The 17,917-nt window shown below is 41.4% G+C and overlaps 1 protein-coding gene across 1 annotated transcript in view; it reads right to left on the reverse strand.

Moving 5' to 3' along the window:
* Nucleotides 1-16,674, reverse strand: part of kiaa1549lb (KIAA1549-like b) — a 60,269-nt gene extending 43,595 nt beyond the window's left edge. The window contains exon 1 of the mRNA XM_035154394.2: nt 16,058-16,674. Coding sequence (XP_035010285.2) covers nt 16,058-16,268 — 211 coding nt within the window. The 5' untranslated portion in view covers nt 16,269-16,674. The remainder of the gene's footprint in view (nt 1-16,057) is intronic.
* Between the last annotated feature and the right edge of the window lie 1,243 nt (nt 16,675-17,917).

A 17,917-nucleotide genomic window follows, 5' to 3' on the forward strand; every position in this document is an offset into this window, starting at 1 on the left:
ATATCTGCTGGCTCAAACTCCTGCTGGCTCAAACCCTCTTGGTGAAAAAATGGACAAAAAGCAGCAGAACCAACTGATTTCTGTGCTTCATTACGTGAGAACGTTCAGTGAATGAAGGGTATAGACACAACAAACCAGAACAACTGTGGACACTCAGCACTTTAACAGTATTTTTGTATTATGTGAGAGATGAAGTCGCGCAAATGGCTAAATATAGAAACAAGAGCGTTTAACGAGCCCAGAGATAATGAAGTGATTAAATTCCTAAATGTGGAAACACTGCTGACTAAACAATAAAGTGAGCTTTCGTATCTGTGTTTCTCTTACTGTACAATAAGTCCTGGTCCATCTTGTACAGGTTTTACTGTGCTCCACCAGCAAACACACTGAAGATTATACATTCAACTAATCATGACTTGAGACATAAGGACATGTATTGTTTCATTAGGAGGCAACACGTGAACCCAAATAAATGCAAGATGGTTCAAGAGCATTTTAGTTTATGTATCTTGCTCGACGGTCAGGTCCTTGAAGTAAACCATCACATCAACAACACAGCAGGTAAAAACTGTATAGAAATAATAAAAATGATGCAAGAGTGTGAATGACCATGAAAATGAGCCAAATGCCTGGATGTTTTTTTCATATATTGTTAAACGGACAGAAATAATCCTCAACACCTGATAATTAACAGACCAAAAACTGACAAATGCTGACAATGAAATAATACAAATAAAATAAACTGTAGTGTCAGCAGTGTATGAAGTCAAATAAGGGTAATTTCTATTTTGAGTTCAGGCAAATTATGTTCAGAGCAAATTTCATAGTCTGTATGTGTTTGAAGTTTTTGTTGGTATTTCCTTGAATGTGATTGAATTTGAGTTGTTTTGTCCACAAGCAAAACATAAAAAATTCGTTCAATACAACAAATGTCAGACAGGTATGGTAAGGAAAGATAAGGTAAGGTAAGGTAAGGTAAGGTAAGGTAAGGTAAGGTAAGGTAAATTAAGGTAAAATAAGGTGAGGTAAGGTAAATTAAGTTAAAGTAAATTTGGGTAAAATAAGGTAAGGTAAGATCAGGTAAGGTAAAGAAAGGTAAATTAAGGTAAGATAAGGTCAATTAAGCTAAAGAAAGGTAAAGTAATGTAAGGTAAGGTAAGGTAACTTAAGGTAACTCAAGGTAAGGAATAATTTATTGTCCCAAAGGGGAAACTTGTCTTGGGTTGTCTCCGGGCCACTGCATCTCATTACATATACATCACAAGTGCAGCACATAAAGCACATAAAGGAGAGATGTTATTTTAAAATGATGAAAATTGCTATGAAATCAAGAGGGAATGCAATTAATATTGTAAGTTCTACCAGCAAAGATTTTCCTTTAAAAGACATTTAGATATTTCAGTGGCCTTTTAAATATTTTTTCTTTGTGTTTAAAATCTTAATTTCAATTGGCCTTTCAATTTAATTGTGTGATTTAATACCTATCATGCTTCCAATGCTATTTATTTCTAATCCACTGCTTATAAATTGTAGAGTGTTCTAATTTTTATTTTATTTATTTATTGTCACTTATTTGTATCTAATGGATGTGTTAATACCGCTGAATGCACAAAGAATTGCCTCTCAATATTATAGTCAAGAACGTATGATTTATTTGGGATGACATGTTAAAATATCTTTACCTCACTGAATAAAACTTTGCATGTTGTTCAGCAAACCGCTAATCCTGCAAACATTAATAATACGTTTGAAAACAGTTATATCAAGCTACCGTTACCCCTCAACAATTTGAAATTATGAGATTATTATAATACATGTAATATTATTATTTCAAATTATGTCTGACATTCGAGGTAGATTGGTTAAGGGACATCTGGATTAATGGTATATGAACATTTTTAAATATTTCTAGGTTGAAATATTCCTCTGAGGCTCGGGGTGATCAGATGGAGACAGGATGACTGGATGTCAGAGGACTCAGTCGGTTTCTGCAGGTAAACCCGGTCCCATTAAAAACCAGTCATCTTTCACTTCAGCACGGCACCCGGAGGCAGCACCGTCCTCTGAACTGTCAGGGCTGAAAGCAGACAGAGCGACTGGTGGAGCCACAGATAAAAGCAAAGGTAAACACACACAATATCTTTGCCATGGAAGCATCATACATCCAAGTTTCTTTACAAAAACAGAAACAGAAAGGCTTTATTACTGAGATTGTGCAAAAGCATAATTTGTTTTATATCAATAATTCTAATCTTCTAAGCAAACCTGATTTTAAATATGTGCATATTAATAAACTAACAAACCTCCAAACCTGATAATCTTAGACATGTCCAATAAATCTGCAGGAATAGTCTTTACGTCACTGCTCCTCCAACTATCACTTTAGATAAAGTCTTGTCCTGGTATAACCCACCACACTTACACTGTGTGTGTTGGACACACAGAGAGAGACAGCGAGAGAGGGGACTGTATCAAACCGGAGCTGGTGGCCGTCTCCTGGGGTCGTGCATATCAGAGAAGGCGAGGGATGAGTGTGAGAGTTTAGCTGCATGCTGGGGCTGTGATGGGTCTGGGGGATTACGACAGTGGGTGCGAAATGACAGGTGGGGGTCAGTGGAGGACACCAGATAGTGACGCAGCAGCTGATGGGACTGTGTACAAGGAGAAGCTTTGTTCGATTCTGGAAAACAATCATAATAATCTAGGACGTCTTTGTGGTACAAATTCTATATGAAATTATTTATCTTTAATTTTGCTGTAGCTCATTGAGGTGGTGATAGATTAAAGTTAATTTATATACTTTAAATTACTTTATATACAATTTATTATTTTAGTCCAGTGGTTCCAAACCTAGGCGTCGGCCTTCTCCATATAAATCAGAGGTATTGTGAGCTGGTTTTTGGAATTGACAGAATTTTAGACAGAAAATCACTATTTATTGTATAATCAAAAAGTAGACATATAACCCCCAAAATTGTACTACGTAAATATCTTAAATTACATTCCACCACTGACATCAAGCAACCTGATTAAGATGCTGCCACAGTTCTAACTATCAATATAACAGATCAATACAATTGCTGCTGTGGCCCCGGTGAAGTAAAGTCTGGAGAAAAACAGGATTGCACAAAAAAACTATCATCACTGTTGGGTAGAGGTGTGGAAAAACAACTAAAATGTTCCTTTCCCCTTTTGTTAAAGAATTTCCTGCAAAATTCAACACAGAAGAGCATCGTTTATAAAAAGCAGTCAGCTCTTAATTGTAACAGTACTAATTAATCTGCATTTATTGTACCAATAAGTTATTTATGGTAAATCTCAGCTCATGATGTTTTGCTCCTTTAATTTTAAGAACCGTGTCATTGAGGCAAATTTCTCTTCTGCATTTACTGCAGATGGCAAATAACACCAGTGTGATCCTGTCACAACCATAAATAATTCATGTCGTCCATGTCAACTGTATTAACATAAACAGGATGCAAAAGGAGATGATCTTAGGTGACACAACAAAAACGAATCAGTTTGTTTACCACAGGAACCATTGGAACCATTCACCTTCCTAAAGCTGAGCTTGATGCAGGGTGCTCTGAATGTTTTCAACATTTCAAAAGAAAAAGCACAAATGAAAGAAAAATATTTAAAATAGACACAATAATACGACTGTATGGCAGACAACCTCCACATCTGTGTAACAAGAAGAAGAGGACCAGACCCCGACACTGACAACCACTAACGTATGAGACCGAGCAGATGCCGGCCCTGACCGTATTTATGGTCTGTGTGTGCAGCGGAGGTTCGTCGGGGCACGACGAGGATGGAGGGATGAGGACAAAGAGGGATAACAAGGTGGGTTAAGCCTGTTAAGCCTCCATGATCCCCTCTGAGATCCACACTTGAGTCAAACACAAGAATGAACACAGGTCACACAATCACAATGTTGAACAACCTGGGGTCACGACCAGCAGCAGCGACAGACCACCACGTCAGGGTTTACCTGGAATTTTAGGATTTAAAAGGATTTGGGATTTTTTCTCTTTTTAAATCTTTTTATTCAACATAATACGGACAGTAATGCAATATACATCTTTATACACTGGATACAGTTTGGAAGTGTTGAAATTGAAATTAGACCTAAACAGCTCATTAGGTCCATTAATAAGGCCAATTAGCAGATAATGAATGGACCGTTTTACAAATTTAACTAAAAAATGCTAAAACTTCATTGGTTTCAGCCTCTCAGACATGAATATTTGCTGCCTTTCTTCATCCATTACTATTGTAACTTGAATATCTTTGGGTTTCAACCTGCACTGGAAAATTGTCCAATGCATTTTTCATAATTATTCACTTTACATATATTTTATTGACCAAAAGATTCAACTTCTTTCATCGAGAAAATGATGATATAGTACAAATTGTAAAGGAAATTACAGCCTTCACTTGTGCATCTCTGCAGGTGCATTGTGCCCACACTGGAGACCACCACTCAATAATTAGACTACTGGTAATGTTCCGTTAGTGTTGGTGAGTCAGTGGGAAACGTTCAAATGGCCATATCTTTATCCTGCAGTGCAATGCTGTCAAACAAGAGAACATAATGTGCTGTTTCACTGAAATATTGGCTGAAGTTTATCCACTTCTTTCGTAGAAAACAGGAAAAGGAACAACAACATTTACTGGTTCACACCACACCTCCCTTTGTGGGAACATTTAGCACAGAGAGAAAGAAGAACAGGGGAAACGTAAAAGATATAAAAGGTGAGAATAAAAATAAAAATAACAGTATGCAGATTGCGACGGCTGAACACCAGATCCAGCAACACGTTTGAGCTACAACACCGACGCTGTTGGTGCTTAACACCGCAGCGATCAAATATTCAACCTTGACACTCAAACACAGAGATCACCACCGCCGCCGACTCCAGCAGGCAGCGTGATGGATGAGCTCTCAGACAAAGGCCTCTGCTGTATCCTCAGCTCAACACAACACAACGCGGCCAGTGCAGCTACGAGCGTGACGGCCGCCATACAACATCCTCCCATCACGTTTACAACGAGGATGAAAATACTGATGAGAAATCCTGCACGCTTATTTAACAGATATTCAGATCAGAGAAGTGGTATTTGAATCATTATCTGAATCATTGTTTAATACTACACCAGTGTTTTGTCATATGTTAATCAGTTACTTTCTTTTCCACAACATCACATACAGCCCTTTAATCGTCACTTGAGTTATTTACAATCAAGCACAGTTTTTTCTTTCATTAAATTATTATGAGTCACTGACTCTATTGTTACAATATAATTTTAGACTGATTACACACTCCAGTGTAGTAAACTGACATATGCAATTACATGATTTAGAAGTAATAGTGTGACAACCCTTAAGCTGAGTGAAAATGTATAATCAAGCACAGTAATTGTGAGAAAACAGCTGAGAAAACAAAGAGCTCATATTCACAGTTAGCAGATGTGTACAATCGTTTTCTGTCTTTTCTCAGGCCAGCTCCTACAAATGTTCAAATTTTAAGAACGAGAGGAGATTATTTGTTGCAAAGTGAAAACCAGAGGTGAGACCCTGAGTGTGAAGACAGAACCAAAAGGTGAAAATGGATTTTTCATTTTTCAGATTTTCTACATCCACAAAGGAATGCTAACTATGATGGGAAGTTGCAAAATCAACGGATGATCTGTCCAAAATTGTTCCGGCAGAAGGCCCACAATAAAAAAAACTAATGTCAGCCGTGAAATTGTGACATTGCTTTTTCACAAACTGACCTTTACAAATAGTGCTGGGTCACAACAAAGCCTTTTTTTGTGATGATTGAGATGTAACATCCAGGGATTAAACGCCAGCAGTAACTGCTGTGGCACTATGGACAAAGACTGCTTCAGTTTACGGTACCACACAATGACTCAGTTACATGGACAACAATATTCAGACTACTGGCCTTTTTATGAATACGATATTATTCCCAGTATGACGTTTACATAAGTTGCCCATAGAATATTTCATTCAGATTCCTGTTTACGTGTTAGAACAGACTATTATTCTAATCTGGTTAATATTGGAGTAATGGTTTCCATTTGAACATAGTTTTTTAGATAGATAACCTTGACTCAAGTACTGTGTCAGGGCAGAACTAAGGATGTTTCTTATTAAGTTCTATTTTTCAAGTTCCAGGAAAAATCTTCAGTCTTTCTACAATGTTAAATGTGTTATTAAAATAAGAAAAGAAGGGAAGATTATCTTTAAAGGCAGTTGCTACAACGGCCATCAAGAGATGTCATATGTGCTCTTTAACGTTATGTTCTTAAAGCATTCTGTCATGCAGTTAGCGGTTCTTTAGCTTTTGGAAAACAATGACGTAAGCCTGGTTGGACGAGGTTGTGGGGAAGTAAAGAGAGACAACTTTCTGTTATCTCAACACACAGTGGTAGCATATGACACAAGGGAAAACTGATAGTTTCCAATGTAAACCTGCTCACTGGCTGCAGCCTTCACATCTCGTCAAGGCCACAGCATAAACTGCATGATGCAGCCGATGCAGTGCGTGTTGAACACAATTGTCTCAGAGATTACTCATTTTGTATTTCAATATTTATGATCATCACAGCTCCTGTCGTTAACCTGTCTGACTTTGCATACATATAAAATAGTGACTTCTTTAAAATCTTCCTGCAGGGACACAATTCGCCTGCTTTACGAGTGAAGCATATAAACAGCTTTTTTCAGATGTGGTACATGCAGCAAGGCTCGTGTTACATCTCTCTGCTTTTGCAGCAAACGGCAACGCGAGCTCTGCAGCAACAAAGAGCTGCATCTATACAATACAGTCAAATCTCTCATTTTTCAATAAATACCTACAGGTAAGATACTATCTCTGTGCCACAATGGGGTCATAACACTTGTAATATATATATATATATATATATGTATATAATGGATCTGGGGCATGGCTTCAAAATATTTTTCTGCACTTAGAAAATGCAGATTGCAGAGACTACTCTTGAAGGGACAATTAAAAGCTTAATGTAGCGAAAAGAAGGAAGGATGTTTTTTAATTGATTCTGCTGGTCACCGTCCAAGATGTGGCTGGACAAACAGCACACACTGCAGGAAGAGTCAGAGTTCAGATGAGACCATCTGCTGTGAGAATGTTCTCTGATTCCGATTTGGTTGGCAGACGACTCATAATCTGATACCAAATCTTAAAACAGTCTTGATTAGGGTGTTTGACTGGGATTATGAATCCTGCAGGTTTAGATTAATGGGGGGGCACATAGATACTTTAAAGAGGATGGATGTTCCCATGGAAGCTGTTGTTTCAGTAATGGTTTGGCTTATAGGTAGCATCTTTCCATTAGAATGAGAAATAGGACACAACAATACACATCAAAAGTGGAGACACTGCCTCTATGGTGCCATATGGATTATAAAGTATAAAGATATAGGATTAAAAATATTAAATGTTCTTTTGGTTTTTTTTGTGTTTCTTTGAGGAAATGGACAAACTAAATAGAAATAATTGAATTTTGTGATGGTACTTTTCTTTGTTTTATCTTTTCCCCCCTGTCATCTCACTCTATATTTTATGTTTTTGTGTCCACTTGTAATCTGATTATTCTTTATGGAAGAAAACAAGACGACAAACCTTGATACCTTTAGCGTTTAGCTTCTTGATTCATGGTTTAAACTGCTTCCTTAACGACTTACTTTATAAATTTGATATTCTGTTATTCCCCGTCCTAACTACTATGATGATTTAATGTGCTCAGCTAAATGGCTGTCATTCATATCTCATGATGATGTCCACCGTCAAGGAGAGGCCTGTCTCCAAGGTGACAATATTATGACTGAGATGTAAGTGTGTGTATACCATGAAGTACCACGATCTATCTAAGGACACACTCTTGACCTTGATTAGTATGTAACGCATTACGGTGCCACAGCCGACAAGGAAACACAAGGTCAGGAACACCCCCACACCCACAGACTGCATTTCACTGTGACTGTATGTGCTGTAAAATCATATTATATTTGGTTTGTTTGTTTGGCTGGTAGATGGAAAAATATACACATCCATTTTTATAGTTTAAGTATTGAGCTCTGGGTCTCCTGTGCAATATATCAGGTCGATTGTACTGAGCTGTATTTCAGCTTCAAAAATATTGATGCAATACACGATTTTAAGAAACAAAGTAATGTTCCCTCACTGCGGCTGGTTACAAAGTGCTGAGAGTGGCAAGTTTAAACAAATCACACACACGCACGCACACACACACACACAGTCTCTGAGGACAAATGAATAAGATATCCACGGAGGATGCAGGGAGAAAACCTCAGAAACTTGCCAGACTGGACTTTTGCTACAAATGGGTATGACCTGGAGTGTGTGTATGTGTGTGTATCTGTGAAGTTCTCCAGAGGCAGTGGAGCTAAACACTCTGATCATCCCAGTAATGAATGGCCCAGTGGGGAATGGCCTGTCTCATATTAAGGCTTAAGGTAAAGCATAAATCAAACAAATGTGACTTGCAATAGATTAATGAATGCCCATAAAAGTGTGTATTTAAATAGGCTATGTATTGTGTGTTGTGGTGTGTGTGGCAGAAGGAAAATGTTCTTTATTTATGCCAAATTATAAGGCTGTATCTTTACATAACTTCGGCTTCATGCATTCAAACTTCAACACAACTTTCCTCTGTTTGTACAAGTTATTAGAATTACCTCCAACGTGGATGAGTATGAGCTCCAAACCTACTTCTGTACTCCGGAAGGACGGACTTAAAATCCTAAGACAGACTGATTACTGATTAATAAGATAGGCTTCTAAAACGAACATTTCCTTTAATGCTTTCTGAGTTCAGCTTATCCTTCCCCAGGACTTTTGATGCTTCGCTGATGCTGTCGTCTGTGCGGCACGTTGGCTTCCTCCCCTCTCCACCTGCCTCACTAAAGCTAGAAATCAGAGCGAGGCACTGAATCAGTGATGTCACGGAGATTTAAAATGAGAGGCTTCTCTATAGACTAATGTGTTCCAGTCATAATTTACTCCAGTTGATATCTCTTTACGTTGGTGCTACATGGGGACGCTTCCTGTCCTGGGTTAGTTGTGAGCAAAAACTGATGCAGCGACATTGCTCTTTGATAGTTTTGTATTTAATGAGTTCTTAAATAAATTGAACCTTAGAATAATTCCTATCAGGACTGGAAGATGAACCTGATATTCCAATATTGATAAGAAGAATATTAATATTCTAAGTTAATCTATGAAGCGTTCCACCAGAAAAGAAAACTCCTTACACAATAAGCTCAATGAATGTTGGTAAGACTCTTTTAATTTTATTCAAACAGAAATTTCACATTTTTCTCACCATGATGTGATTCCACTGGAAGCCGACACATGTTCAATTATCCCAGCGTAACCTCAATTTCTATATAATCCAATTAGAGTACTGAAAAGAATGGCATAGCCACATTTACATGACAATATGGTTGTGGTCGTAAAAGATTTCTTACTGGAAACGAGGTCACAGACCAACAATGTCCCATTCATCTGTATTTTTCTATGTTAACAACAACTCAAATGACAACATGAAAGAAGATGATGCTTCTAACACACGACAGACGCAAAAATGAAAAACAAAACAAAATGAAAACAAATATCTCCCGGTGAAAAAGTGGCGTCATTCACATAGAAGACACCAACGAAGATGTCAAGAGAGTTTGTGGCGATGGGAGCTGACGACAGTGTCGGGCTGCTGTAAACATGATTGTGTCTGCTACACCCGGCTGCTCCTCCCCTCGCCTGAATAATGCGGAGGATTTGATGCTGTTGTGAACACGTCTGTGCAGAGAACCTCCCGCTGCGTTGTGTTGTGAATGTGTGGCAGACTACGGGTAAAGTCTGTAGCCAATTTTCCGGAGTTTACCTGCAGGTCATGTCTGAAAAGGGCTTTATTTTCCCTGCCACGAAGGATGGTTACTTGCCGGGAGTAGATGGTAGTAATGGTCGCTTGCCAAGAGCTTCAGCCATCAGCCTGCGTTTACAAGACAAGGGGTATACACACACTGCTGTTACAGCTGCTAATGCTAGGGTTGGCTATGAAACAATAGAAAAGACTTGAATGTAATTAATTTTAAATGTCAAAAGTCTTAATTTATTTGAACACATTTGAACTTTAGCTGTGTGAGGGACGGCATACTTCAGAGGCTGCAAGTGAAAACCGATTATTGAGCGGCTGTCCGGTTTCGAAGACTCCGACAAATGCAGCCGACAAATGCGTCCCTTCATCCTCAAGCTACGAAGGCTCAGAGCGGCGGATCCAACTCAGGCAAACGTATCCCAGGATTCATTGGGCTTCTGTGATTCACATTCACTCGTTCAGAGGTGAAAAGATATTAGCCGAAATGCCACAGACCACAGAGGAATGCGTGTAAAAAAGCAAAGCCTACAGCTACACTTAGCATTTCCATCTGTAAGTGGACTGAATATGATATGATGACAGTGACGCCATTAAATATGACTGATGACCCTCTTCCTCACCCTCTTGTCTCCCTCATTTATACACAGCAGAGATCAAAATTCGGATCTGATCCAGTCTCGTTCATTTCTGCTAAAAACCCTCTTAAATTTTTAAATGTACATATTAATAATGTATTCTGGAGTCAAAGCCCCATCTGTGAATCCCAAGAAGTGATTCGCTGGAATAACTCGTAAGAGCCCTATCCAATCATTCAGTTTTCTTTAAATACGCGTCAAGGAACGTCTAAAAGTCCTGACATGATAAACCCACATGGGTGATTTCACTTATTTGGGCTAATTAGACCTCACTTCAGGATTGTGCGGGCATGCACAGACCACACGTGATTGACATCTCCCTGACTCTCTGAGCTTTGCTGCAGCTGTTGGAGTGAGATAAATAGCACATTTAAAATCACACTGCATGAAGTCTGGTGAAATGCAGTGAACATTTCAACCTGAGCAGAAGTCTCATCGGCCTGGACAACTGGAAACACGTGTGCAAAATGTCGGAGCTGTGAACACCTGATTCCCTCATTGAATCATTGGGCGTTCAAATGGGGTCGGAATAATTCTTCGACCTGTACTGGAAATATTCACATGAGCGTCATATCAAGTCGGAACAGCAACTTGAGTTGCAGAGTTGCTGACGTCATCACTTAAAAAAACAATTACCATCATTTACAATCAGCTCTAGCTTCTAATAAGAACTTTTTGTCAGTTTGCAAACTGTGTCCATCTGTCACAAGCACCTGATACAGACGTTTTAGATTATTTATGTCTTATATCTCAAGCCTGAACCTTTTTCATTGCTCTTCATTATTGTGAAATATTGGAGAGAGATGTCAAGGTGTTGTTTAAACGCTCTAAACTCGTAAATTCAACAAGCTTTGTTTTCAGCGTTTATGTTTTTTTTTCCACTTTCCGACTTCAAAGCACATGAACACACCAAAGTCGGAACAACGACTCGGGAAATGGGACCTTCTGAGGAGCACGTGAATGCACAGTGATTGTTCAGAAGTTAAGCTAAAGTGATTTCATCAAATCATACTTTCAACTTTCTTATTCTGTAAAATAGAAATAAGTGGTAGTATCCGTTTGCACATATTTCAGATGACTTCAAACAAACCATGTCCTCCGACGAAATCTTTTGACAGTTTACTCTAAGTTTGTTTATCTGGTCTGCATTTTGATATAGTTACTAAGTTTTGTTCTTCTATGTCAAGCAAGTGGATTTACATTTTCAAATTTTAATTTGCCTTAATATCTTAATCACTTGTGTCAGCTAAATCTGAGAGATTCATTGGACAGTCGCGCTATATTTAATCCAAAAGATGAGAGCAGGAGTTTATAGCGGTCGTCGGATTGGAGAGCCCTAAATTTCCCAGAGAATCCGGCCCCTGGTGCCCTCCTCTGCTGTGGTCCGGCGTGATTAAACAGTGGCCTTGTGCGGAGCGGCGAGCTGTATTATACAGTGTGTCCTAATAAATCTGCAGCCGCAGCAGAGCCTAACGTCCACAACACAGGGCGACACAGAGGGGGGGAGAGACGGAGCAACATGGAGACGTAAAGGTGCAGGGAGATACTGGAGGGAAACATGGAGACAGCTCATACCCCCCACACACACACACACACACACACACACACACACACACACACACACACACACACACACACACACACACACACAAAACTGCAAGCACAATATTCCCTGATTGCACTGAACTATATGAGGGATAATATGTGGCAGATGGTCCACAATACTAATTAGCGGCCTGTCTCCTTATCGCTGTATCTATGTTGTTGTAGAAGTGTTTACAGCAGTGAAGGAGACTCTGGGCCTTCTGACTTTCTTTAAGATCTGACAGAAACAGACTGAAAGAATCCTGGGAGTAAACTACAGCGAGGAGGGATGTCATAATGAAAGCTCATTTACCTGCACAAATATATTTTAAATTACTCGGTAACAATCGCTTCCTGCCCTTTTAGCGTTTTCATTTCTGTCACTCAACTTCTTACGTAATGTTGAGCCGAGCTCGTCTCCCTGTTGGAACATCTGCGTAACGCACAGGAGAAAACAGGTGGAGAGTTGTGGATAGGATATAAACCAATCCTTTAACATGGACATCACCGGTTATCAATTTCATATCTGTGTTCACAAAGACTAATGTTTGCATCAGGACGAGCTACAGCCGAGGGTCCAGCTCAGGAGAAAGCACGTGACTGCACACACACACACACACACACACACACACTCACACACACACAGGGGAAAGCCCTCCTGACACGCTCACCCGCAACATAATTAACTACGGTACAGTAAATCACTGCAATGAGGGGAAACGAGGCAAATAAACAATAAACCGGAAAAAAAATCACATCCCTTATTTGCACCTGAAAACCCAGAGCTGGTGCAGACAGGTCATCAGCCCCAGAGTGAGTCACGGCTCTTTATTTTTAAAACCAATTCCTGGAAGTAGTTTGAACATTAACCACCGTGACAACCCCTGAAAAGGCTAAACCAGACGGAGGGGAAGAAAACTGCATGATGCTTAACCACATGAAAACAAGAAAAAACGAAGCAAACCAAAGAGAGAGAGTCGTGTTGTGCAGCTCGCTTGTTACGTGATGCACATTAAAAGTCATTTTATGGATTAAAAAATCCCTGGACCGCATTGCAAATAGGAAACAGGGTTTTGAATCCCATACTGTCATGTCTCCTTTCAATGAATTCTTAAGCAGAAAGTGATGACTGGCAAAAGCCCAGGGATGGAATCTCATACAGCGAGAGGTCTAGGAGGTTAACCCCCATCAAAACCAAGCTGTCAGCACTCAGGAGCGGCGGGCGGGTTGTTGTGGTCGTCGTCGGAGTAAACAGAGCTGACGTCAGAGGAAGGGAATAAATATTCCTTCGTTGAGTCCTGGAGCTGATCTGTGGACACGTTTCCTCCTGCTGCGTTTATAAGAAAGCAAACAAGAGATCCTGTGAGAGAATTCAAAATCAATCTGACTGCGTGAATACGACCCTGCACTGTCCTCTACTCCAACTGATGTAGATGGGTTTGAGGGGGAAATGTTAATATTGGTGTTTCCATAGAAACCACATGTTGTACTGGCTCCACACATTAAGAGAGGAAACTGTGAGTCTGGACGTTACCTGTTCGGAGCAAACTGAGAGTCCGCTAATACATACACAGTGTATAAGCACTGACACAGCCGAGCACAAACAATACAGACAGTGAAATTTAGCAGAATAAAGATTAATTGGCTAATACTGATTATATTTTTTGACGTGAATGAACAATCTGATTGTATTCCCATAGATTTATTTAAAAAACTGTGACCAAGTTTCATTTTCAGCACATTTATACGGCTGAAACATTGACCGGTCAGTGCTGTAAAATATGTAACAGGTCACAGGAAACTGAAGTGAATGGCAGCAAACCTTCTTTGGCATTTCTACACTGCAGTGTATTGTTAGTTATCAGCGGCTGGTTGAGCTCTAGTGTGAAGTAGTTCATGAGCACATGACATGAACATGACACTTTAAGTCATCTGTATGAAGGAGGGTGAGTGTCAACTTGCATTTATCATTTAAGGTCTGTTGTCAATCATGTTTTTTATCTAAGACGGTGAATGGTCTCTAATATAAACATTTTTAAAGTAGTTATTATAAGTGTAGATTTCCTCCACTGTGATAATGGTGCCTCTAGTTTGATTTCCCCGACATGATGGATATTATATCAACTACAGCCTGAAATGTCACTGATTGAAGGCAACTGAGCACATTTTGTGATTCACAATCCAGTGTTAAATAATCAAATGATTTTTATAAATCTTAAATGTAACTTTCTCTTTAATAAATAGATTTTATTTTGGTGGGATTTACAGAAAATGCACGACAGCAAAGACAAAGTCGTGAAAGGAAATTTCTGTCATGTAAATTGAATCTCTTTGAATTTGTCTTGTGAGCCCACATGTTTGCACCTAAACAAATCAATCAATCGATTCAAATCCAGAAAGGAGTAAAGAGAGCTGCTGCTCCTCCATTAACATACTGGACTCCATCATAGAGTTACAATGAAAACATACTCTGTGTGACTATGAGAAAAGTCTGGATCCTTTTTTTTTTTTAAATGTTCCCTTTTTTCAAACCAATAATTAAAAGAATTAAAAGGCAACATGTCGACTAGTGAACACTCGCACCTCAGGATCCTACAGCAGTTCTTCTACCTACAGTAATGACAACAGTCCAGGTTCACAGTGTCCTTGTCCCAGAACTGAATAATCTATGTATTGGTATGACTCTTCCAGCACGTATGTACTGTACAGCTCAGGTGCTGCTGCCTAGCTCATGTGTTTAAGAATGGATGTGCTGACAGAGAGGAGGAGGAGGAGGAGGAGGAGGAGGAGGAGGAGGAGGAGACTGTGCTACTGTAGCAGTGCATCAGCAGAGGTGAGACTACAGCCACCACACCACAGTTTGCTGACTGCGTGGACAGGCGGCTGACGGAGCCGCTGTTAGACACACACTCCTGATCGGTTCCATTTCTAATTGTGCTGATGCACAGAGACGTTCACACTCATTTATGTAGAAGTGCATGAGGGGGAGAAAGGTGACGGAGCGTTCATGGCTGAAGGGCAGCTACGTCGGCCAGAGTGGGTACAGCATGTGTGTCATTTGTGCTGACCCAGATGCTCTGAAACCCTGACTGTCCTGTGGCTGCACTGCATTCCCACAACAGCTCCCACCTCATCACACACCACCACCGTCTGTAATGAACCTCTGCCGTGGAACATGCAGAATGCAGGACAATGGGAAGAGGGGAGGTGAAGTTGAGATGAGACCATGAGGAGAGATAATGAGTCCATCTGCAGGAGGAGGAGGAGGAGGAGGAGGAGGAGGGGAGGGGAGGGGGCAGGGATTCAGTGCAATCTGATCAGTGAGACAAAAGAGTTGAGTGGCTCCAGGCTCAGGTGCAAAGATTAGTAGAGAGAGAGAGGAGAGTTACATCACACACAAGCAAAACACAAATCCTCAACACCATCAGCAGCCGCAGCAGCAGCCGCAGCAGCAGCAGCAGCAGCAGCAGCTCTCCCACAGCACTACACATCATGTGAGTGCAGGTCAGGGAGGGAATCCACCCTCCTGCTGGACACTAACTGCCTGGCTGCGCAAATTCCTCTGCACAAAAGAGCAGCAGCCTCCTGCCTGTGCACGGAGCTCATCTGTGATTCCTCCCGATGGAGCACGCATACTTTCCCCTCCTTAATAAAAGCATTGGATGTGCGGTGTCCCTGCAGCCTGTGAATCACGCAGCCAGCAGCAGAGAATGTGCGGATTACAAAAGAAAACATCTTCCCTTTGTGCAGCCGATCTGCTCTAACTCTTCACAATAAAAGCCACTCGCGCACGGTGCATGTGACAGGGGTTAATGCAACACACCAGCACGCGCTTTTAGGAGCAGACAGCTCCAGGGGCGTGCGTTCGTGCGTGCATGCGTGCGTGCGTGCTTGCGCTTGCTTACCCTCTGCGGCCGTAGCGCACCGGACGAGCAGTGAGAGCATCCCCGCGGTCAGGAGGCAGTTTGCGGCCACGCTTCTTCCACCGGCTCCGCGCCAGCACCACCTGCGCCTCCCGTCCCCTCCTCCTCCTCCTCCGCCGCCGCTGCCCGTGCTCCGCTGCGGGCACACACCGGGCTCCGCCGCCGCGCGTCCACTCCTCAAAGCGGGAGCCATATCCGGGGCACAAGTTGCAGAAGAAGTTTGGGTCGTAAATAATACATCGGATCGATCCTGGCGTGTGCGTGTGAGCGGGGGGCACGGGCGGCGGGTCCCGCGGTCTCGTCGCGTGTCCAGGGCTGTGAGTGGGTGAGGGGGGGTGGGAGGTGGGGAGAGGAATTAAGAAATGCGCCCTATCGCTCCGCTGCGCTCGGTCCATCCATCACCAGCATCACCAGCATCACCAGCAGCAGCATCACCAGCAGCAGCAGCAGCTCCGTGTGGCGCAGGGCGGCGCACACTCCCCCCGCCACAGCTCTGACATCCAGCCGCTCCAGCTCAGGAGGACGCGTCCAGGTGCATGTGACGTTCACAGGTCTGTCAGCGCTGCTGTCAGTAGATGTTTTTACAGACCGTGGTCCTCCTCCTGGTCAGAGTCAGTAATTCCGCCTCTGCTGATAAAACTGTGGCCACCAAAGTCACAGCTGAGCCTGCACAGCGACCCCTGCTGGTCACACTGACACACGACGCGGGTACAGGTCTACTGACTGGCCCGATGGTTATTATATTATATATATATAATGTAATATAATTATTACATTATATATAATGAAATAATTATATTATTTATATATATAGAGAGAGGATGACGGTAGAGCTCTTCACCTCCACTCACACACAGACATGTTCTGTCCATCCTGAGGAGTTACACTAATCACCACTGCAATATCTCACTCTGGCTGCCATACCTCTTTACGGCCACAAGATGGCAGCGCACACCCGGAAAACCACTGCATATGGAACCAGTAGATGTAAACACTGAGGGACCCAATTAACTTAACTACCTTCATTTGTAAATAATAAAGACTTAAACGTGTTTTTTTGAATAAGTAGTAATAATTTTATATTTTACTTGCAGCCAAGGGGAGCAAAACAATCTCAACACAAGGTGCATTGAGTAGCTATTCTGTAAACTTTCAATCATATCACACCACTAGCTGGGGTTTACACTGTTTATTATTAGGGCCCAAGCACCGAACAGTGGGAGGCCCTATTGAAATTGTAAGGATTATTAGGGCCCGAGCACCTACGGTGGGAGGCCCTATTGTATTTCGAAGGATTTCCATTTCCCTTTTAGGCTTTTTCAGGGCCTAGACGCTCAAATTCATACCAAAGTTTGCAGGACATTCAAGACCCCAAAAAGTAATTGTATTCTGGAGTAATTTGAAATGGGCATGGCACAATGGCTCAACAGCGCCATCTAAGGAAAAGCCCCTCAATTAGCTTTCACCGATCTTCACACAAATCGTAGCCCAGGTGTATCATGACCAGACAAAAAAAAAGTCTAGAGGTGCAATTTGAAAAACGCAACAGGAAGCCCGCCATTTTGGATTTAGTGGCCATTTTGGCCGTTTTCTACATTTTTACTTTGACGACCTTGTCCCAGGGCTTTCATCAGATCAACTTCATATGGAGATCAGTATCATCACAACAAGATGGAGATAAAAACTACCTCAAAGATCGATTTTTCGTCACACGGTGTGACAGTGGCGTGGCGTCAAAGTTTGAGTTTTAATTAGGGCCTGAGCACCTACGGTGGGAGGCCCTATTGTATTTCGAAGGATTTCTATTTCCCTTTTAGGCTTTTTCAGGGCCTAGACATGCTC

Source organism: Hippoglossus stenolepis, chromosome 1, assembly GCF_022539355.2.
Source record: "Hippoglossus stenolepis isolate QCI-W04-F060 chromosome 1, HSTE1.2, whole genome shotgun sequence".
NCBI lineage: Eukaryota > Metazoa > Chordata > Actinopteri > Pleuronectiformes > Pleuronectidae > Hippoglossus > Hippoglossus stenolepis.